At 40.6% G+C, this 22696-nt stretch overlaps 1 protein-coding gene across 1 annotated transcript; it reads right to left on the bottom strand.

The window, feature by feature from the left end:
- Positions 1 to 12532: 12532 nt before the first annotated feature.
- Positions 12533 to 22120, bottom strand: GREM1 (gremlin 1, DAN family BMP antagonist). The gene is made up of 2 exons (XM_021539244.3): positions 21864 to 22120; positions 12533 to 15282 (listed from the first exon to the last, which is right to left on the bottom strand). Exons 1-2 carry the CDS (start codon positions 22061 to 22063, stop codon positions 14727 to 14729), a joined length of 756 nt encoding a protein of 251 aa, XP_021394919.1. The 5' UTR covers positions 22064 to 22120; the 3' UTR covers positions 12533 to 14726.
- Positions 22121 to 22696: the final 576 nt, after the last annotated feature.

Raw genomic sequence — 22696 nt, 5'->3', positions numbered from 1 at the left:
GTATTTTTGATAATTTTTTCAATTGTCTTTTTTGTATGCAAAATATATTATTGGGATTCTGTAGGTTTCTCTGTTTAAAAAATTCTGTCTAAATAACTTCTTTTATTTACACTGCTTTACTGATACAGTTAATATCCCAGGTTCAGTGTGCTCAGTAAAAAAGACATTATTTCTCAGTCTGCAAAGAATTTGGATGTCTACCTTACTGAAGTCAATATCTTGAAGGTGTTTTTTGGGGGTGAATCTGAAACAATTTGCACACATCTGAAGATGTAGATGTCCTTTAGTTATCATCTCACTTTTGGCAACTCGTCGCATTTCCAGATGCATAATATTGAAAAGCTTTTCAGTAACTCAGACCATACTAACCAAAAAATCATAATAAAATAGAATCTCAGTGGTTTCTATAATCCATGTCCCCAGACATTAATATTTGTATTATGTTTTCTAGGGGAAGAAAAAAACTATGAATTGAATTATAATTTTGTCTAGATTTTACTGTTACTTGTATAACTACACTGATAGTGTAGGACACCTTCCTATGATTAGTGTATTTTTTTTTAGTTTTCCTCTTATCAGAATAGAAAATAATTACAGTTTTAGTAGAAAACTATGCTGTGATTTCATTCAGCAACTGACCATTTTGGGGACTACAGGAACTGGAAGGATCTTCAGTGGGATGCTGAGCAACTCTCCAAAGACATGTATTTTAGGCAGTTTTGAGTGGGCTTTTAGCTTCACACATAAATTTAAAACCAGAAGACTGTGATTTGGTTTTAGATGTTTCTGGAAACATTATTAAAGTATTTCTTTGAAAATCCTTAGCCAAGCAGAGGTTGGAGTGATCATGTCAAGAGAGATTAAGAGCAAATATAATCTATGACAGACCCTGAAAATCACAACAGGTTAAAAGAGGGAGTGGAGAAACTCAGCAAATCTGCAGCAGCATGATTTTGAGTTGAAAATCTGCATTTTTCATCATGGAAAAGACAAGTATCTAAGCCATGATTTGAGCTACATAGATGAATTGAAGATATATTGCCAAAAAAAAAAAATCACCAAGGTGCAGACATTAACCAAATATGAAGAACTGATTGCAATCAGTTTTCTGCAGATGGGGACACATAGGAATTGTGACCAACCTGATCTAGTGCAAGGTCCCTGTCCATGGCATCGGAGCTGGAATGAGATAATCTTAAGGTCCCTTCCAACCCAAACCATTCTTTCAGTCCATAGAGACATACTAGATGCCACAATGATGAGCATGTTAGAAATATCAAGATAAACACGACCAGTTAAACAGTATGTAATTAGTTACATCATCTTAATTAAAGTAGCTGAGGAAAACAGTCCAGCTTATAGACAGTTGTTCTCTGTTCCTTCTCATATTATTGACTGTCTAGTTTCACGATCCTGTAAGAAAAAAAATAGTTTGCTGCTGAAAAGATGGACTTCATAAACATTTTTGTTTGGATTCCTGATACACCAGGATGTCAGATGGTTTATTCACGTTAACAGCTAACTTGTTCATTAAGAACCTGAATTTAATCCTTGGGTCCAAAAGAAGTGCTGGAGCCTGAAGTTTTTGAGCTTTCTTTATGCTTCTTTGAATGCAGGATGTTTTTAGCAACACACAACATCCAGCCAAAGAGCAGTATTTGCCATCGAGTTGTGTTGTGTTATTCTGAAATAAAAATACTACATGCAGGGATGAAAATACATCAGATAAAGTGAATTTATTTCCAAGAATAATAGCATACATGTTGAACAGAAGTCCAAATTTGTGAGACCAGTCCTGAAGGTCTAAAATAAATGCTACTCTTCTGAACACACAAAACTTTCATCAGACATAAATCTTATTTTCTATGATGTAGTATTATTATTATTATTATTTGTTAATGTATTTCAGTTCTGGGACTGTTGAAAATGTTACTTCATAAATACAGAATTAATTTGTGATACACTGATTTAAAATACTATAAAGCAAGCTTCTGCCTCTAATTAAATGGCAGATTAGATCTATACAATTAAAGAATTTCAGAGATAAATTTTTTCGTGTCTGTAAGTATCACAGCCATTTATCCAGGAGTTAAATCTGGAAATAAAAGCAGGCAAATTTTAAATTACTTTCTATAAATATGCAGATACGTATATATATGCATATGTATATTTTTTTTAATATGTATACATATATATATCTAAGATAAGCTATTCTGTTGATATGGCAAAAGAAATTGATCCATTTGTAGATCTAATATCTGTATTTCAGCAATCTGTAATGAAATTTTTACACATGCATTGTTCAGGAAAGCACAAAATTAACCGTAAAAGCTGGAAATGAGCATTTGAGATGTATTGGTCAGAAAACTTTAATCAAAGCAGACTGGGGATTTCTATGTGTAACCTCTTTCATGAGACAAATCCCAAGGTCCTTTACAAAATAATGAAATTAGCAATGCAAATATTGATGAATACAGTAGGTCAAACAAAGCAGTCCTTGCTCTTGAGAGTGCTGCTACTGTTAAGTCAACAAACCAAGGGATTCCAGATGCAAAAAAAAAGTGCAAGCCTCAAAGCCAGGCATGCCAGTTTTTTGGTAAGGATCAAAAAAAGTGTTGAAAACAGTTTGCAAGTCTTGGTTTTGCTTTCTATATAACTGTTACGTTTCATTGTGTCTATTTGCTCTAGGGCTTTTTGCTTCTTAGGGACAATCTCTGACACGTTCGTGAATGTGCCGCATCTTCCCTGCAGGACGGTGGATGAACAGGTGTATGGGCTTCAGAAGTGCCTGGGTTGCATATAGGTCATTTACTGTACAGACTGGTGCTTGAAGAAATGCTGTTCTTATAAAGGCAATTCCCAGACACTTGGGAAAAGTTAGGGGTTTTCTAGTTTGGTCTTACAGTACTGTTTTATCTACGCCTGAAAAGAGAAACTAAAGCTCCACAGATCACAGCTGAAGACAGGCTCAAAAGAAATGAGTGGTGATTTAACTTTTACAACTTATTCTTTCTGAGTGAAACTTGTTTAGGCATGCTGGGCCTTCATGAAAACCCTCTGCAGCTTCTTAAAAAGAATGTGAGGGGTGAGTGAGGAATAATATTTTCAGTCACAGTGTGTTATAAGACTTCTAAGACTTCTTTCTTTTTTTCCATTTTGCATTGTTTCCTCTTTGTAAATTTTTCTTCCTCTTTCTCCCTCCCTATTTAAGAAACCATTGCTAGATTCATGAGCATTTATCCAGCTCCAATATTTGTTCATTTCTAAGATCATAAGATTTATTCAAACTGCAAATTTCAAGACTGAAATGATTAAGCCATTTGAAATTGCTCCAATAATTGACCTCTAAACTTCTCAGCCATATTTTTGGTCATACCTGTAAATATTTATGTTAGTACTTACAAGTTTTCACTTCAGATTCAATTAGTCATAGAGTCAGGCACAAAACAATTCTACAAATATATAAGTAGTTGAGCAGTAAAACTTGAAATGAACTTGTTTCAAAAAGCTTAACCCAGAAATGGCCATACATAGTTGCACTCCAAAGGACCATGTGTGTGAATCAAGGAAAATGTTTTTAAATTCTGAGGTCGATATTTTTTATCTTTTGCTTATCTTATTAACCTCAAAAATGGGAGCATCGTGATGTTTTAAAGTTTTCTTTGCCAGTCTGCCTTGCAGCATCTGTAGCAGTATTTTTGGCTGTTGATGGACTGTGAATCAGACAAGTGTGTTATGCCCCTTTGTTTTTAACTTTGAGAATCTTTAATTTCCATTGAAGAGTTTATGAAGGCTGACAGTGCTCATTTTATATGTGATTCATAGCAGCCATAGAAATCCTGTCTTTGAAAAGTGCAGTGGTGCAATGGAAAAGGTCTGAAAAGGCTATGCATTCATGATAGTGTTTTTATTATAGGTCACATTGCTACCCTTAGGGTCTGAAGTTCAGTGATATTAAAGATTTGAAAGACTTTTAAATTGCTCAGTATTTTAAAGGAAAGCACAGTGTGAGATATATTCTTTGATTACAAAAAATATTTCCTAAGAATGAGTAACAGACAAGGTCAAGGCTAGTCCTCTCTTCCAGATTTAAAGTCATCATCAGAAACTCTCAAAAATTATCTTCCCCACCATACCCCTTGGATGATACTTTCCAACACTCCAAAATGGTGATGCAAATCCAAGATGGGTTTCTGAGACTGCTTCATGCACATACATCTGAAGTTGTCCTTATTGCTTACATACAGTAGTGTCTTTTTGGAGGTTTTCACAATATCACAAGAGTACTTCTTTCTCCTCATTGCTGTTTGCTGACACTGCCACAGAAACCAAGCTATAGGATCATATATATATATTGTCCCGGTAACAAAAACACCTTGATATTTTAAAAGAAATTTCCCACCTCTTCTGGTCATAAGTGTCTTCTAAAATATAAAACCAAGTTCACTTGCAAGCCTGTTGAAAAGCTATTACATTAGTAAAAAACATGAAGGGAAAACAGTTTCTGAATTCACATACCTAAAAAGAGAACAAGTTGCATGTTAATCTCAAGATCCTATTCAAAGTTGGAAAGTTGATCGGGATATTTTCCAAAAGTAAGAATCAGTGTGAACTTGGATCACATTAAGATGCGTGTTCTTTTCTTTAAACAGCATTAAACAACTGAGAATCAGTCACCTTACTTCAGCAGAATTTTTGAGAGAATGAGGGTGAAGACAATACTAATTTTTAAATAACGTGAGCACAAGAAATCTGATGCCAAACTGCCCTTTTTGCTCCTGGGATTGCTTTGACCTAATTCCCAAGGCATCTTTCTGAAAATGTATCCTTTGGATTAAAAAAAACAAAAAGGCAAAACCCACTCTCTTGGACCCTACTGTTTTAGTTCCCTGTATGAATCTTCTGGTTTGATTTAGGAATGTGCTGCTTGGTTCCCATGTACATTGTTGTTGTAGTATTTACTTTGGAAGGAAAAGTGAGTATATGGTTCACGCCTTAACCTTGTCAAGCTTTCCCCTTACCAACTTGAACTGACACCATACAAATTCTGAAAGGAAAGGCCACAGCCAAAATTAATCATAAACATTAACCATAAAATATTACTCTTGACCCTACCAAGGGGCAGACCTCTAGGAATAACATCCTGCTCCTTAAGAAAATAACATCCCTCTCCAGCCGAGAGGTGCAGACGATCTCGTCTGTGCGTGACGGACATGCTGACCTGTGCCTCGGGGTGTAACATCGATCCCAGCTCACAGGGTAATGTGCCCTCCAGCCTTACCTTATGGAAGTCAGACAGTGCCCTACACACAGGCTTTGGCACTTGTGTCCTCTGCATGAAAGTCCTGTCTGAAGTTGTGCTGTAAGGTTAGGGTTTTATGCAAACACAGACTAAGGCTGAAGCTGGAAAATTCAAAGTTGCCACCCCAACTTCCAGGCTGTTTTGACCTGAATGAATACTGTAGGTGTACGCTTCTCATCATTGCACCAACAACGAGAGAAGGTTGCAGTCTGTAACTCCTTTGTAGCATTTCATTTGAACAGGCCCAACAATTAGTTTATTCCCAGAGGCACAATCCATAGGTTATTGGAGAATCTCTTTCTGTAACTATTCAGGCAGTATGCTGTTCATCGGCAAATTAAATTATTGAAGCTTCTGAAATCTGAAAACTCCAGAACCAAAACTAATTAGTATTGCCAAATACTGCTTTTATTTGGAAAAAAAGTAATATATCGAAGAAAAGCTTATTGCAAGTCACTGGAGATGAAACGTAGGTGCCTAAATCAAGCAAGACTTGCAACACTGAATTAAGCATTCCCGAAATATAATTAAAATATCTGGCATGTAATAATACATCAGGTTACTTCCCAGGAGATGCATGTTGTCCTGACATTTACTGGGAGAGATTTCAGCAGCAAGCTCTTGAACCTGTCAAGGGTGCCCTGTACTTCTGGTCTTGCAGGCCTCCCTTATTTCAATCCTTTGCCAGAAAGAATAAGATGTAAGTACCCCACTTTCCAGGGGTTCCCCTTAACATAAACTCTTCAGTGTCACCTCAACAAGTGATTTTGGTCTTCTTTTTCTCAGCATGTCAGCCCCAGATGGAAATCAAGCTGCTGTTGGGATTGACAGGTTAAACGGGAATAGAACTGGTGAGGCAAAATGACATCATCCTAAATAGGTGCACTTAGAATCATTACAGAAGATTAAAAGATTTCCCTGGTAACCCTCATATTTCCCTGTAGGAGAAAGTGGGGTTTGTTTCACCCATTGACTAATATCAATCAAAAAATAAATTTCAAGCATTTGCAATTAAATTATTACTTGTAACAAGTTAATGAGGTTAAAACTTCTCTGGGACTTTTTTTGTCACACTGAAGTGCAGCTATGCACCCTGTGAATGAATTTGAGATTCCATAGAGATGGCAGTGATTGTTGCTGTGTTATTTGCTGGATAAATGCCTTGAAGTAAGTGAATATTTTCACAGGAATTGATCTGTGCTTGATTTGTACTTGTGTAGTCTATTCATAGCTAACAATTACAAACTCTATGCAGATGGCTCACTTCTGACAGCACAGTACAAACTGAGAACACTCCTCCTTTCACACTAATGCCAGTACATCTCTCCTGTTATTAATAAGCTATTTAGACACATTCTGACAGCAGACTAGACCTCATCTTTGAGATCAGTACCTGACGCTCATATTTCTTTGCTCTTGCCCTCTGTTTCTTTTCACCATCCATCACACTGACTCTTACTTCCTATCCTCTCCTGTGAAATGGACACTACCTTCGTTTTTCATCAACAGTAAAACAGATCAAGGTGGTTCCATGTGTTGGTAAAGATAAATGTCGAAGCTAAAATCTTTCCTTGTGTGTCTTCCATTAAATTTCACTGTGTAGCATTTGCACACTTTTCAGCTATGATGCACAAAAGCCAGTGCTACAAAAGATTTTCAGTGTCATAACATCACGCCTTTATAGAAAACTAGTGTCCATTTAGGAAATCAGTGCTTCTGCATTTAAATAAATTACCATTAAAACCTCCCTGTGTTTTGTGACATACTTGTCCAGTCATTTCAAATGGTCCCTTCTCAAATGACACAAGGTTGTACATCATGTCAAGGAGAGGACTGGCAAAATGTGCCTAGGAATTATGCAAACACTACTTCATTGTAATAGAGATACATAAAGATATTTTTTTCCTCAGTAGTTACAGCAATGGTAAGGAACAAAAGATGTGAAGATGCATTCAAACAATTCTTATTGGAAGACTTTTGTTTTACTCAGCTTCTCTCTTGAGGTGAGTTAATTGCAAGTCTCCTCACTTAGCTTATGTGATAGAAAGAGATTAACTTTTTTGTGCATCTGTGTATGATGTTTTTTCCTTGGTAACGAAATAAAATATTTGGTTCTGAAGGAAGGAATTTGTTGCAAGAACTGAATTTAGTTGTACAGGAGTAGGGAGCCTGCTGACTTCTGATCAAGGCTGACAGCTTAAGAAAACCTGCCATGGTAGCTGTTCTCTCGGTTAGCTGAGCAATGGCATTTTCATCACCAGACAAAGTTCAGAATTTCTTTCAGAGAAAATCTGGCTCTGACTTTTTGAACTTTCAGACTACTGAGCTGAGCAGAGTGAAACCAATTGTTGAGACATCATGCATGGATCTAAGGGACCAATGGGTACAAACTATGCCAGAGAATCATGATAAGACATTCTGCCTGTTTTTTTTCTATTTCCTTTTAACCATTGTTCTTGCTCTACTGTTTGTCCTGAGTCTTACTTGCTTTTCACCATTTCTCAGTAGTAGTGAATATACAAGATATCCTGGGAGAAATTTGAGAGCACTTAAAAAGCAGCTCTAAGATTAGTTCAACTCACATTGACAGAGCAATGTTTTCCTTGAATGGGAAGATCCAGATCAAAGGCAAGTTGGGCACCTCTTGGATATTATGGTTCCTCAGAATTTTTCACTCTGCAGCAGTTCTCCTTTTAGAAAGCGTATTCTGTACAAAAGAAACACTAAAAGCAACTAAATGGTGAAATTAGAGATCTACATAGATTACACTCCCAATGCAAAGGAATGGATTAGCTTAACTTTCAACTCCTGCTGCTTAATGTTGATTTAATATATTGTCTTGACTTTTAATAAGGTTATTGAAAGATAAAAGCATATAAGGAGCTGTGCCACAGATGCGACAGTCAGAACTTCATACGCAAAATAAAAAGAGACATTATAATAAAATGAAAATTGAATGTTGCTTGTATAAAATCTGGCTTTGTTTTGATGCATAAAAAAGCAAACACTGCTCCATACTGAGGTTTTCAAGAATGTCTTAAGTACACAATGCTTCTGATGCCACCCCAGTTGCCTATATATAGATCTGTCTTGTGTAAAGAATTTAAAAAGCATTAGAATAGAGAAATCAAAGAGACAATAAATTTTAAACCAATCTTATTGTCTGCAGCCTAAAGTGTTATTAAGATCAAAGTGGAGCAAACATCTGGCATTTGCCTTTCTGCAAAAATTAGATCAAATTACCTACCATAGGATTTAGATCCATTCAATAAGTTCTTGCCATTGTGCACATAGTTTTCTTTCTCCTTTTTATTTGCTAAATCTAACTTAACACCCAAATTCTAGCCTCCTCATTCATTTGAGTTGAAACAAATTAACAACAAAAATGGAAATCATGTCCCTCATGAACATCTGTTTTCGAAGGAACATTCAAGGTCCTTCAGATCCTAAAGAGAGATGTTCAGCAAGACTTCCTCCATTAAGTGTAACTGTCTAGAAATAAACTTAACTGAATACACAAAACACTGTCGCCAACCTTAAAAAATAAATTCTTTGTGACTACTCTTGTAACTAGTGTCATGCTGACTAGTCACTCCTAAAGTGTGTTCTTAAAAATCTTGGCACAGTACCCGATAGTTTTATGTATGATCTTATCCAATATATATTTTCCAGACTTTTACATATATCTAATGCACGGCTTGGCTTTCACACCTTTATTTAGAGAAATAAATACATTCATGTTACATCTATATAGCATGATTTTTTAATTCTCTGTATAGAACAGTGGACTAATACAAAGCAAATATTGAGAGTATATCTCTTCCCTTAAATACAGAATTGAATGTGTCCTTACACTTCAAAAACTGAATTACAAAAATTTAAATAAAAGAAAGACAATCTTGTCTGCAAATTCATCATTATATGAATCAAAAATCTCAACAGTGCTCAGTTGTGATGCCATATGATAAAATTATGATTAATGAATTTGAGAATTCTATCCCATATGAGATATAAATTACACATTAATTCTTTCCAATTGCTTTAGCCAGAAACCTTATTGATATTGCTAGGCAGAAAGATAAGATATAGCTCTCAAATATTCTGGAGAGAGAGAATTTTTAACCTCTGTTCCTTTTTGCTCTTGTAGTATGAACTGGAATATTACTTTTTTCCACAAGGCATTCTTTAAAAAAGAAATGCAAATATAGGAAGTTCCAATTTTCTTTGTAGAATTTTTTATTGTGAGTCAGTGTAATTTTTCCATTTGATCCATCCCCAAGCTATGTCATCTACGTCTGTACCACAGCATGAGGAGTTATTGCTTATTCACAGCCTAGAAATTTGGGGGGTTTTAATGCAATCCCAAAGAACCTTTTTTTAACTCAGTATAGACTTTCTCATATCTTGCTCCTTGCTTATCCAAAAAAAGGTGGATTACAAATTTTATTTTCAAAACTTCTAAAAAATAATAGGAAAGGAAGCAAGTTAAAATTTCTGTACTCCTCCATCCAGGCCCATGAAAGCTAGAGGAAGAATTCAGGCAGCCAGAAGCCACACATTGAGACAAGGCACTTTAAAGTCATCAGCTACATTTCCAGGTAGGCAGTGCACATTGGTTTCAGATGTTTTTATGTAGATGCATTACAAGGTAGCATCAAAAATCTGCACTGGGATTCTTTATGATTCCTGCGCATTGCTGGGAATTCCTGTTTTCAGCTCAGCTGATAAAAAAAAAAGTATATTATTGTTATTAAAAATACGAACCAGTGAGTTCTATTGTTTTGGCTAAATATAAATGCACGTTAAATTTTCACTCCCTTAAAATTTAAATGATGCAGCTCTCCCCTTTTTTAGTGCATAGCAAGCATCCAAGTAAGCAGGACAGCTCAGAAAAAAATTTGGATGTTCTTCTGCCAAAGTTGACCGTAGTATTTCAGTAACTAATGAGGTGTCTTTTAGGGGAGGTTTGAGTTATTTGGAGTGAATAAGATCTAAGTTTTTTCACTTGGTTGTTCTCCTTCAGGAAACCTATTGGAACTAAAACCTGTAGGTTTACATCTACAGTGGAAAAAGAACATCAGCCCCAAGAGTACACTTCTAATTCTCCTTTCTGCTTTTTTTTGTTTGGATTGGGTTTTTTGCTTTGTTTCGGTGGTGGGTTTTTTATTTGGTTCAGGTTTTTATTCACTCAGGAGAAGGCAAACGACAAGGTGAAGTTCCCCCATCATTTTTGCAAAGGCAAGGTCCCTGTTGCCAGGCAGGCAGCGCCGGTGCCAGGCAGCTGGAGCAGAGGCGTGGCGCGGTGTGCCCGGCTGAGCCCAGGGTGCCCACTGTGCACATCTGCTGCCCAGCGTTCTCTCCGTGCCCCCGTCTCACCAGGCCCTGCGAGTCAAGGGCACAGCACTGGCTGGCAGAGCACCCGCAGGAACCCCAACACTGACCCAGCCTGTCCCACCAGGGACAGAGAAAAGGAGGGGCTCATTTCTGCCTGCATCCCGACAGCAGAGCAAGGCGTGTGAATTCTCTCTCTTACCTTCTGATCAGTCTAGCTAACTATAAAGCACATGGGAGGATATCTTCAATTCAAAGCTGATATGTAGGACTAATATAAACTATAATGAACTTATATGTTACTATATAAATAATAAGACCATGGTATCATGGAGTACTAGAAAGCTAAGCTGAGAAGGTTTTTCTCTGGTTTAAATATTCAAATAAAGATACATACACACAACTTCTCAAGGAAACTTATTCTGTTCAACTGTCCAGGAAAAGTCAATTACCTTCCAAAAAAAAAAAAAAAAAGATTCTTAGATAATTTTATTATGTTTTCAGTACATTTTAGAAGCACGGCAAAGCTAGATGTAAAGGAAGACTAAACCAAAAGGGGTGGAAAGTTTGAAGAAATCTGATCTCTCTGGTTGGTTCTCTCTTTCCTTCCTCAACTCTGGCCTTGCATATGTGCTACCAGCAGTGACAAATCTTCCTGTTTTTTATAATTGTTTTGCATCTCCTCTCCTTGTTTGCAGCTTGTAATATGCTGTATTGCAAAGATGTTCCTTATTCTTTTTTTCTGGAAGTGGGACTAAATTGCCAGCTAGACGTTAAACTGAGATAAGGCATAAGGCAGGCAGGCCAACTCCAACTTTAACTCTACAACAATTCCAGGCTGATTTATATTTTGAACTGTCACTCTATGGTTTACAAGGGGAAAAGTGTGAGCAAAGACTGAGATTTTCCTTCTATAAATTGTGGAAGGGTGAGGGGGAAGTGACAGATCTCATTTAAAAGCCTTATTGAAGTAGCCGTGTTGAATGATGGTGCCATTGCTTGTCTCTATGTCTTATTGTCATAATGTAAAGCCTTTTATAATTAGGAGAAACCACAGAAGTCAGGATAAAGTACAACAGATCCAGAAAGAGCTGGAAACTTGGGGAGGCGGGGGGGGGGGGGGAATCTAAACTAAAAAAACCACAAAAAAAACAAAAAACAAACAACAATAGACACAGTCTAGAGAAGATATTTTATTTATTTGTTACTAGTAGTTAAAATGACGTACAAAATGCTGGGAAGAAAAAACTCCAATTCTATTCAGTTACAAAATAATTAAAACTTCATTTTAAACCAAGTTTTGCTTTGTGAGACTGAGCATGAAAATACTGCAGCCTTAGGTTATATAGTCCATTGTTTTTAGAATAAAGCAGACATTTAAATACATATTGTGGTTGATATTAAATATCTCATATAATTGTAAGTTAGCAGAACTTTCTTACTCTCAGGCAATAACTAGCAATTCATAGAAGTTCTTTGTATAAAATTTACATGGGTGAGGGGGATCTGCCTCAAGGGGAGCTCCATCATGATCTATGCACAGGCAGTTTTAGAACATAAAGACTTGGAATACTTTTATCAATTTTCCTTGAGAATTCTAGACAAAACTTAAAGGAGTCATTAATGTTTGAAGCTTTGCTTAACAGCTAAGGGGTTATGTACATAGCAGTCTCTGTCAAAGAAAATGTGAATTTTGCTGTTAACTATACAAGAAAAAATCATAAGGTGTTCCCATTTCTTGGACAAAAACCCAAGCTAGTACAAAATTTCCAGCAATGACTGAGGTTGGCCCTTTCCCCTGGGAAAAAAAATATCAAAAAAGTAATTTAAAGGAAAATATTCCCTGCCTATTATCAGTGAAAGTGAATTTGTATTAATAATAACATTAAATATCCATATCTTTCTGTCTAACTATTCACATTCCACACAGTGGAAACCTACCTCCTATAATTCCAGATTTTAAAACTGGATTTTAAAATCCATTAAGACATGTGTCAAACTGCTGAGTGAGAGCACACCAAATGAAATGTATTTTAATAATACCAATAAACTCATTGCAATCCCTTAATTTTACAAACACAAACCTCACAGCAGTGGATTTTAGAGCAAAAAATAGATGAGTTGTAGAGATGCAGGATATCATCAATAAATGTATGATGCCTTATGTAGCAGGTGGGGACAATTGATGAAAGGAGACTACATAGGATGCACCCGTGACATGCCACTCATCATATATCTTTCCCTTTGGACAAGTTACTATGGGCAGAATTGTCCTCCTCAACATTCTATGGCTAGAAATAATGACAAAATAATCACCTTATGGCTGAGAGAGGTGTCTGGTGGGAGAGGGCACAGTTGTACTGATAGTGGATGCTACAGAATATTGTAGCTGAGTGGGGAACCCGAGTCCTGGACCCTCCAAGACTCATCATATAGTAAACGTGGACCATCGAGAGCTCAGAATAACAAGGACAGCATGCATGGATGGGCTGCCTCTCTGGTCCAATCCCCAGGACACACCTCATTAAATTAACTTTTTTGTAGGACCTTCTGTGCTCTTACCAAACTTTACAGCCCTGATCAATTTTAAGTTCCTAAGCCTGAAGGAAAGAAAACACAAGATAACCTCACAGGTGAGAGTCATTGAGCTGTTGGAAGTAATGTGTCCCCTTTTATGTTTTTTCCCTCCAAATGAGAGGGGCAGTCAGCCCTAAGTGTTCAGGAAATTCTCTTTACTTACTCCAAATCCAGTTTAAATGCAAGTCTGTGGTAAAAGATATAAAAAGAGGACCATTGCTGGCAAAGTTCTGCATCTCTGTTTCAACAAACTGCATGCCTGTGGCAAAGCTAAAATAACAATAACAATGCAATGTTTACTAGTCATGAATGTCATGTCTTTTGTCTCTTGTGTGGTTATTGCATTTTCAGTCACATGATGCTTGTTTTAATTTTTGCTCTACTCTTTATGTACTAAATTACTGCCATTCTGTACTTGATCTTGGTTAGCAAGATTTCTGTGCTGCGGTTATGTATGTGTGTGAAAAAGAGGAGTTTGGATTCACACAATGAAGTAGGCACACTCATTGCATGTATGTATAGATACCACTGCCTAAAAGATACTGCATATACATATATATGTAGATATGAAGAATAACTGATATCAGAAATACAAGACATCAAATGGATTTAGTGGCATAAGAATGGGTTCTGTTTGGTTTAGAGAGCCATCAGAATTCAGATGTATATTTATAGCCTTGTATATAGTTTATTTTTAATTTATGTAATATATGACTAGGTATATAAATTAAAGCAAAACGTAAACAGAAGAAAATATCTCTTCCTCTGTGTTTTCCTATTTATGTATCTTTCCTTTTTCTACTCCCTTTTGTACTCTCCCTGTCTACTTGCTTTGACCTTTTGCTTTCTAAGTTGCTGTAGATCTGTTTCCCATCCACCTATATTGACTTTTCAGCACTCCCACATCCCCCCATTGTTCTCCAGACATGGCTTATGGATTAGAGCTATTTTTTTGAAGAAGCGTGTTACGAACTCTCAACACAGCTTCTATTTTCAGTGATGGCTGTGCTACACTTTAAATTGCTCTTTGTCTATTTCTTATATAAGAATAGATTCATGCTTTGAAATATATTGTCCCCTCGCTTTGATGTTTTCACGTAATACAGTAAAAGCAAATAGCACAAAGGTGAACATTCGCAAAAGCCACAGCTCCACTTTCCCAGCAAGCAGCAAAAATGTGAATATACACATGAATTAGGAAACCTAATTCATGACTATGGGTAATTAGGGTTTTTTTAATGTCTCATACCCCATTACTTTTTTTTTTTCTTTTTGGTAGTGAACATTCATGCATTTGCTCGTCCGTACCAATTTTCTCCCTTACACACATACACACATGCATGCCCTTTCCTTACATGAACTTCTTCTTTCTTTTGGGGGGTTTTGCTTGCTTTAGGTAATTCACTAGGTCCCTTTCAGTTTTGCCCAGCCTTGAAGGTAGGCTGGTTCATGCCACTCACTCTCACGCTGGCAGTGATTGCATACAGTCAGAGTGCAATTGCTCCTTTTTCTCAGTTTAGTCCAAGTCAATAGATATACACCGGCACTCCTTAACTCGGGTGATTCTTTTTTTCTTTCTTGGGGGCTGCAGCTCAGGGCAATTGAGCGTAACAGTCATGGTGGTGAATTTCTTGGGCTTGCAGAAAGAACAGGACTGGAAGGAGCCTTCTTCTTTACGGACGTGCCTGGGGATATAGAAGGAATTGCACTGGCCATAGCAGAACCTGTTGATGATGGTACGACTGTTGCAGCCTTCTTCGTGGATAGTTTGTTTGAGGGGCTGGGTTTTACACCAATCCCGCTTTAGGTACTTGCGCTCAGTGATGTGCAGTGCCTCCTGACTGGACTCCAGCACCTCTTCAGCAGGCATCGAGGTGCCTTTTCCTCGCTCTCGATGCCTGGAGCCTGACTGCTGCTGTGTCTGCATTTGCTCCGAATCATTGGGCTGATCCTTGACAGGAGGAGGGATAGCACCTTGAGATCCACGATTCCGCTTTCTCCCTTCAGCTGCTGGCAGCAGAAATCCCATCAGAAGAAACAAGGCACCGATGGCATACAGTGTGCGAACCATCCTATATGAAGGAAGTGGAGGAAATAAAGCACAGTTGTGAATTTCAGATAGCAACAGAAACCAGGTATGCACTAAATTTTCAGCTCCATAAAAGAAGTGTGTGCACACACACTTATAAAACAAAAGCATTCAAGCCTGTACAAGCTGGAAAGCTGTTCCCAAATTACCAAGTGATAAAAGGTTTCGAATAGAGTTATTGAAAGTAAGCCCAAACAGAATTTTGTTTGTGTGTCCTCCATTTTTTCCAGCTCTTTTCTCCATGTGCCTAATTCTCATTCCCTTCTTATAGCTCACTGACATATTCGGTGTGCATATGCTTCTGACTTACAACAGGTGAAGAACAAATTTTATACTACACAAGGATTCATTTACATGACACAGCTACCTACAATAACAGAGGGCTAAAGTCTTTGTCTCAGCAGATGCAGTCTAGATTTGTGTTCCTTAATCAGAATCAGAAACTTTATAGAGCTCCTTGTATAATGCACATCCAGTATATAATGTATATGTTGTATACACCTGCAGCCTGTTTTACAGCTTCCCAACCTCTGCCACACTGCGCCTCTAAAGGGGTCCAATGTAATGAGTGTAATGATGCTTAAGCTGAGAGATGTGCAACAAGTTAGGCAACAAACATGAAATAGTTAGGTACAGGTTAAAAGAGTCTTACCATTTCAAACTACATCCTCTCATACATTACTCAGAATCCTTGATAGAAGCAATACAGATGCAATCACGGTGCTAAGAATTTTTCAGATCCCTAAATCTTATTCATTTTACACAGAATGATGTTGTTGGAGGACAGCAGAATTTTGTAAATTACATTAAATATCATAGACTTTATGCACACAAAAAAAAGACCGCTTCAGGAAGTGCAGTTAAGTAGAGATGATCAGGTCCTTCAAAACTGTATGGCTGCTCCAAACCTAATTATTGCATAGGAATGGTTTTTTCCTACTTATCCTTTCCTCCCTTATGTCACCATTTCTGTTGCTTCCCAAATCTGAGTTCTTGAAGCTGTTCAGTCTGCTTAAAACACCAACCAGCATGGAAGAAACTCATCAGCGTCACACTTCCCCCTTCCAGAAGCACCATGGTCTGTCTCCAAGTTTTCCTAAAAGGAGCTACGTGGTAGCAAGACAGAGAGATGAGGGAATAAGTCTCTGAGAGAACCTCCCCATGGAAGCGTGGAAGAAGGCACCAAAAATAAGCAACTAATTGCAAAAAAAACCACTGTGAAAACACTAAAATTGTGAAGAGACACAGGCATTAAAAAGGGAAAGGACTGTGAAAAAAAAATGCTGAGGAAGTAATTGTTGTAGCACTTGACTTGCTTTATCAGTATGGAAAAAAATAGTGTTTGAATTGAAGAGTCCTTCTTGTGTTACTGCCTGAGAAACATGTGAAACCATGGGCACTGTCCTGGATGGCTTCATCTGCTCTGCCTGAGACCACACAACTAGGCAGGAAAGCAGCCAAATGCCAGTGCTGTGAGGGCCACCTAGAGACTCAGCAGAGGCTCAGGGTAAGTACTGTTTGCTGTAAAAAATAACTGCTAATTTCTCAGTTATTAGGTCTTTCCAGTCACATGGAGAAAATAAATGTTATGCTCTTCAAACAGCCTTTCTCATCAAATGGACTGGGAGAGGAATTTCCAAAGTAGAAAAGTGTCATAGGGCGTTCCACTACATTCAAGGAGTTGCTTGTGGATCTAATATTTTTAGTGTTTGTCAGCAGATTGTTAGAGCACCTGGAGTTCCTGATATATCATAGATGTATGCATTCGTTTCAGTAATCTATGTACCAGCATGTCCTGTGTTTGGCAGCCAAGGAATGGGTATAAGAATGACACAATTGGTGACTCCAACAGACAATTTGGAAGGGCTGCTGTTAGAATCTAAACGAAATATGATATGGAACACACAATTTTAGTAACCTTAAGGCTTTGATACAGACAAAAGTAAGTTGAGTATTCCAATTAAGGAATAATGCAGCATAATTTCAAGTGTCAGCCTGGACTTCACATTTGCTGGTTTCTCCTCATCTTTATTACAACCTGAATATTATTTAAACATGTTTCATTTTAATTTTGTCTTAAAAATAAGTTTTCAAAGAATTATTAACTATTGCCTATTCCCTCAAGAGATCAGAATGATTTCTTCCAAAACTATTCTTATTTATCTGGCGACAGTCTAGTCACCATTATTTTAATATGCAATTCATTTACCCAATATGGTGCCAGAGTCTTAAAAGAAAAAAAAAGTGATTGCATAAAGTTGAAAATAAATTGCTAGGTTGTAAGCAGTGCCAAAAAATTTCAGGTGTTTATTTTATTTCGTGTCCTACAACTTGAATGAAGTTCCACCAACATCCATATTCCTGGACTACTTTTATTTTTAAAATTAGCCACACATTTTTTTCTTCCTTTTTTTTTTTTTCCTCCAGAGATGTGCAATCAGTGGCACAGCAAGGTCTAGTCCTACAAAAATGAGGTGTATGGTGTACTCTGGGATGGGAATCTGGGGGACATTTCACAGTAATATATACTATTGTAAGATCTGTAGCCCAGATTCATGCAACTTTATTAAGCACATGCTTATCCCTAAGGAAATGCAAGCATGTGTTTCAGTGTAATCCTAAACTGGGAGGAAGGTAATTTTTCACTGGGTTGGTTTCCAGCCTTAAAGGTGGAAGCTGCATTGCATGCTCATAAAAGAAATTGTAACTCAAATGAAAATTAGCCACTCAGCAGAAACATTTGTTATGGTCACTTCCAAAACACACATCTAAAATTAATCCAGAAATGTAGGGATAAATACAGGTTAAATACAGAAGGGGCTGTGTGAACTCCAAGATCCTCAAAGCATCTAAGCAGGATCTTTTTTTAATAACCAATGAAAAATTTATTTTAAAATAAGGATTTTAATTTTTAAAATGTGAAATACAAAAGAAAATTAGGTGGTATGCCTCAGGAAGGAAAAGAGCAAAAATGCAGTATGGGTACCCTGCAGCACCTCTGGTCCCAGGGCAATCAATGCTTTTGCTTATGAGAGAAGATGACACCTTTTGCTTGCATTAGGAAGTGAAGTGGTTCATCCATCTATGAGTTAGCAATTGTGAATGTTTCTATAACAGTGGGGATTTTTTTTACTAAAAGAAGCAGAACACAAAGAAGACAGTAGAAGTAACTAAAATCAGTGTTACCATACTCAAAGTTTTACTGAAGAGAAACCTCTCCTGAAGTAAATGCTTTTTCTCCTCATTAGTCATAATTCTGCAGAAGTTACAGCTCTGCAGCTGAGAATCAGGCTTTAAAAGCTTATATTCCATGTTTCTGCAAAATTTTCATTACTTGATACTAACTGGCTGTTACATTGGCACAACCAGAAATCTTTTGGAGAAGTCATTTGAGAATCCTTTGAACAAACAGATGACCATAACCAAAATGATCAATTCCCTCATTTCATTCAGATCCAGAGAGATATGACAGGACTAATATTTATTTTTTAAAAGTAACACAATACTCCAAAACTCTATTCTTTCCACATTTCACTGTGGAGTTCCACTTTTCATCATCTGTAAGCTCTTAGTCCAAAGCCAAAAGAAGTTTTATTACTGACTTCAAACAGGAGCAGAATTGGGCCCTAACATTCATATCACTTCATATGTGGTTTATCTAGAGCCTGAGATCTCATCATCTAAAACAGATTAAGAAATGTGTGGATTAATACTAGCAACTATTGAGAGAGAAATGTAAATGCTTTCAGGTTTACTATTTCATACGATTAGGCTGTAATTTTTTTCATTTATACATTTTCTGCTATGAATTAAGGATCCCCACATGTCAGTTCATAGACAGAATTTCTCTGTGAGTTCCTAGGCAGAGTCAGAAAGTTACTACTGACATTTTTAGCTCAACGCAACTTGTTTAAAAGATCTGGATGGAAACCTGGTTGAAATATACAGCAAAATTTTCACAGATCTTAAAAGGCCTGTAACTTCATCTGTAAAGCCCATTTACAAGGAAAATATTCTGAAGAGCTATGCACTCCTGTGCTTCACAAGAAACATGAAAAATAATCTGATGAAGAACTAAAAAAAAAAAAAAAATCACAACCAACAGTTACTTGGTGGACTTCAAATACAAGCCAAAGAAAGATACAAAACACAATCCCTTTAACTACTGCAAAAATAGAAGTGGTTTATGTCCCGAAGGATCAGAATAATTTTATGCCTCACATATTACATCTGAATTACAGAAACACTCTTATGTAATATTTTCATAGTACATAGATCTGTATTTTTAAATATTAAAAAAGCATAGTAATGGCAGTTCCCAGAAAACTGCATTTTTTTCTGAAATCAAGACAGAAAAACTAACATCTGTGTTTCATAGAATTTGGATATATTTACATTTCAGAAAATTTCTTCTTGAGAGTCACAGAGATGGGGAGTTTTGAGACATATAAGGAGTGCAGGCAGCAATTTTAAAACAAACAAACAAACCAACCCTTGAAACCTTGAGAATTCCCCGTTTAAGAAGCTATTTTTCTGTAGGACATCCTATGGGACTCCCGGGAAGCTGAACATCATGGTGGCCACGGCTGGTACCAACCCCGAGTCTGCCTTGCCTGAAGACGCCCAGGCAGCCTGACAGCTCCCAGCGCCCTAGCGCCAAACTCCTTCAGACACATTTCCTCACGGAGCCCTCAAACAACCAGGAGAGCTCTGCTCCTCTCTCTGCACTGCCGCGCGTGCTGAAAGGAGAGTCTTCGGCAGAAACTACGCATTTCTGGGGAGCACTGCCCAGAGAAAAAACATAAATGCTTTAAGCACAGCTTGGCACTGAACTCGAAAGAGGAGCAGAGAGCTCCTCCGGTCAGCGGCGCCTCCTGTCACTCACACAGACCCAGCGCCGCTGGTTGCTTATCCCCGGCTCGCTGGGCTCAGAGAGGAGCGGGGCAGGAGCGAAGCGCTTCTGCAGCTCACGGGTCGCCGGGCTGGGCTGGGAGGCAGCTCAGGCTGGGGGGCCGCTGGCCACCCAAAAGTCGCCGCTCACAGAACGCCTGAGTAAACCCCGCGTCCTGTCAGCAGCAGGGAGAGCCAAACGCGCGCTGGAGCCTCAGAGCCCATCTGTGCAAAAGCAGGTTTGCGTCTCAGCCCTGGTGACCGAAACGGGCTTGGCTTGCCGCTCTTTCGCCGAGAGGAGCCACGAGTGGGACACCAGGAAGGAGGCCGTGGCTGATGGCCACGGAGGGACGCTGCGGCTCGGCACAGCGAGCCGGGGCCGCGCTCGCTGCCGGCCCCGCACGGCCGCGGGGCAGCAGGGCCCCGCCGCACGCCCGGGCCGAGAGGAGCGCGGGCTGGCCCCTGCGTCGCGGGGGTGGCCGGCTGCCGTCGGGGCGGGGAGACCGCGGGTTTGGCTTGGCACGGCCGGGAGCGACTCGGCCCGACTCCCCGCGGGCGGGGACGCTCCTGGCGGCGGCTGGCGGCACCGACCGGCTCTTCCCACGGGGCACGGCCGCCGTCCAGGTTAACCCAACGGAGCACGAACTGGCCGAAGGGACTGCCAAGCCCCCGGGGGATCGTATTGAAACGGACAGGGCAAGCAAGCAGGCGTGCTCCAGGAGGGAAAAGCCCTGCGCCGAGCCGTGCCGCTGGCCCCGGTCCGGGAGGAGCGCGGCCCGTCCGCGCCCGCGGAGCCGCTCGGCCGGCGCTCCTGCGGCCGGGCCGAGGGGCCTGTCAGCGCGGTAAGGGCAGCGGTGACCCACGGACTCGCGGAGCCGTCGGCTCGACAAAACTCCCGCGGCTCCGAGTCAGGTGGGCGGAGAGGCGGCGGAGGGCGCCGAGCTCAGCGGCGGAGCCGCATTCCGGCCGCTGCGGTCCCGCCCCGCCCGAGGCTGCGCGGGGCGGGACGCGCGGTGCTGCCCACGGGCGGCTGCCGGTGCGGAGCCTCCGCTCCGCGGCACCCGAGCGCGTGGGCACACCGCGAGTGCCCCGGACGGCACGCACCCCGCCCGGGAGCTTCTGAGGTACCAGGAGCACGCTCCTCCGAAGAGCAAAGGCGAGCCAGCACAGAGCCGGGGGCTGAGCGGCCTCGCAGAGGGCAGCTCGGCGGGACGGGACGAGACGGGATGGGGCTGGCACCTGGGGATCTGCCCCCGCCCCGCTCCGTGCAGAGGCCGGGCCGGGATTTTTCCGTGTCTCGGGTGGGCGCCGAATCCAATTTGTCAGGAGTGATGCTGTAGGCGGAGATGAGAGGCAGAGCTAACGGGGCTTTTGCAGTCCCCGTGCTTGTGAGGGGAAAGAGATGTAACGGTGCCCTAATCCCCAGCGCTGCGGCGGAAAGGTCGGCGCGCCTCACTCCCGAGGACGGGAGGCACGGGCGTCACCCCCTGCAAAACCTAGACGCCCTGGAGTTTTGCTAGACACTAGCGAACGGCTCCTTCCCCTGCCCCTCTCTGAAGGTAGGATAGAAAGCTTAAAATTTTGCCTCCCACAGAGACTGGCCGAACTCCGCAGCCGCCGGAGCTGTTCGCGCCCCCGCTGAAAGTGCGCGCAGCGCGGCGCGTCCCAGCTCACCTGCGCGGCGGCGGCTCCGCGGCGGGGCTCGGCTCGGTCGCGGTGGCTCCCCGGCGTGGCCTGGGGCTCTGCGGGGCTCTGACCGGTGGGTCACTCGCTGGAGCGGGTGGCGTGGGAGCCCGGATCTGCCCGGGAGTCCATAGAGAGAGAGAATGTCGGGTCCTGCCTACAAATTGCAGCAGCGCCGAGCTGTCTCCCATTTAAATGTCTGCCAGCTGAGATCTGCTCTCCAAGCCCCTCCAGATCATTGGACAAGCGCCTCCAAAGCCCGTGTTATCCGCCCCTTTTAACACTTCCATAAACTTCCACCAGGGAAAGCTTTCAGTCATCCAGATAAACACTCGACTACTTTCCTGTCTTCAGAGAATCGGTGCTAAAGGTCACCACCCCAAGGAATTGTTCCTGGAATGCACAGAAAATTCACATTTTCCATCCCTATTAAAGTATGACAGTTAAGAAGAATTAAATCCTACCTCCCCCCCCCGCTCCCACCGCCTCCGCCGCCCTTCCGTGCACGCCGGGCGCTCCCGTGCCCATGAGCCGGCTGGGCGAGTGGGCCCGCTGCGGGGAGGCAGCCACCTTTGCGGCTCTTGCAAATTGGCTTTCTGCGGTTCTGCAGTGTGCGGGGAATTTTGCAGCTTTGGAGAAAAAAGCCTTTGTGGCAATGTCTGTGTGCGGGGTGTTAAACAGTAGCTCCCGATCCGCAGCCCCGCGCTCATGGCTCTGTATCACTGCGGGTTTGGGTTTGGTTTTTTTTTGGGGGGGGGGGGGGGAGGGGGGGGAGAGTGTTTGTTTTTTTTCTTCTTTTTTCTTTTTTTTAATTTTTTATATTT

Source organism: Lonchura striata, chromosome 6, assembly GCF_046129695.1.
Source record: "Lonchura striata isolate bLonStr1 chromosome 6, bLonStr1.mat, whole genome shotgun sequence".
In the NCBI taxonomy this organism is placed as follows: domain Eukaryota; kingdom Metazoa; phylum Chordata; class Aves; order Passeriformes; family Estrildidae; genus Lonchura; species Lonchura striata.
The sequence above is the reverse complement of the archived record's forward strand: the minus strand, read 5'-3'. Positions and strand labels throughout refer to the sequence as shown.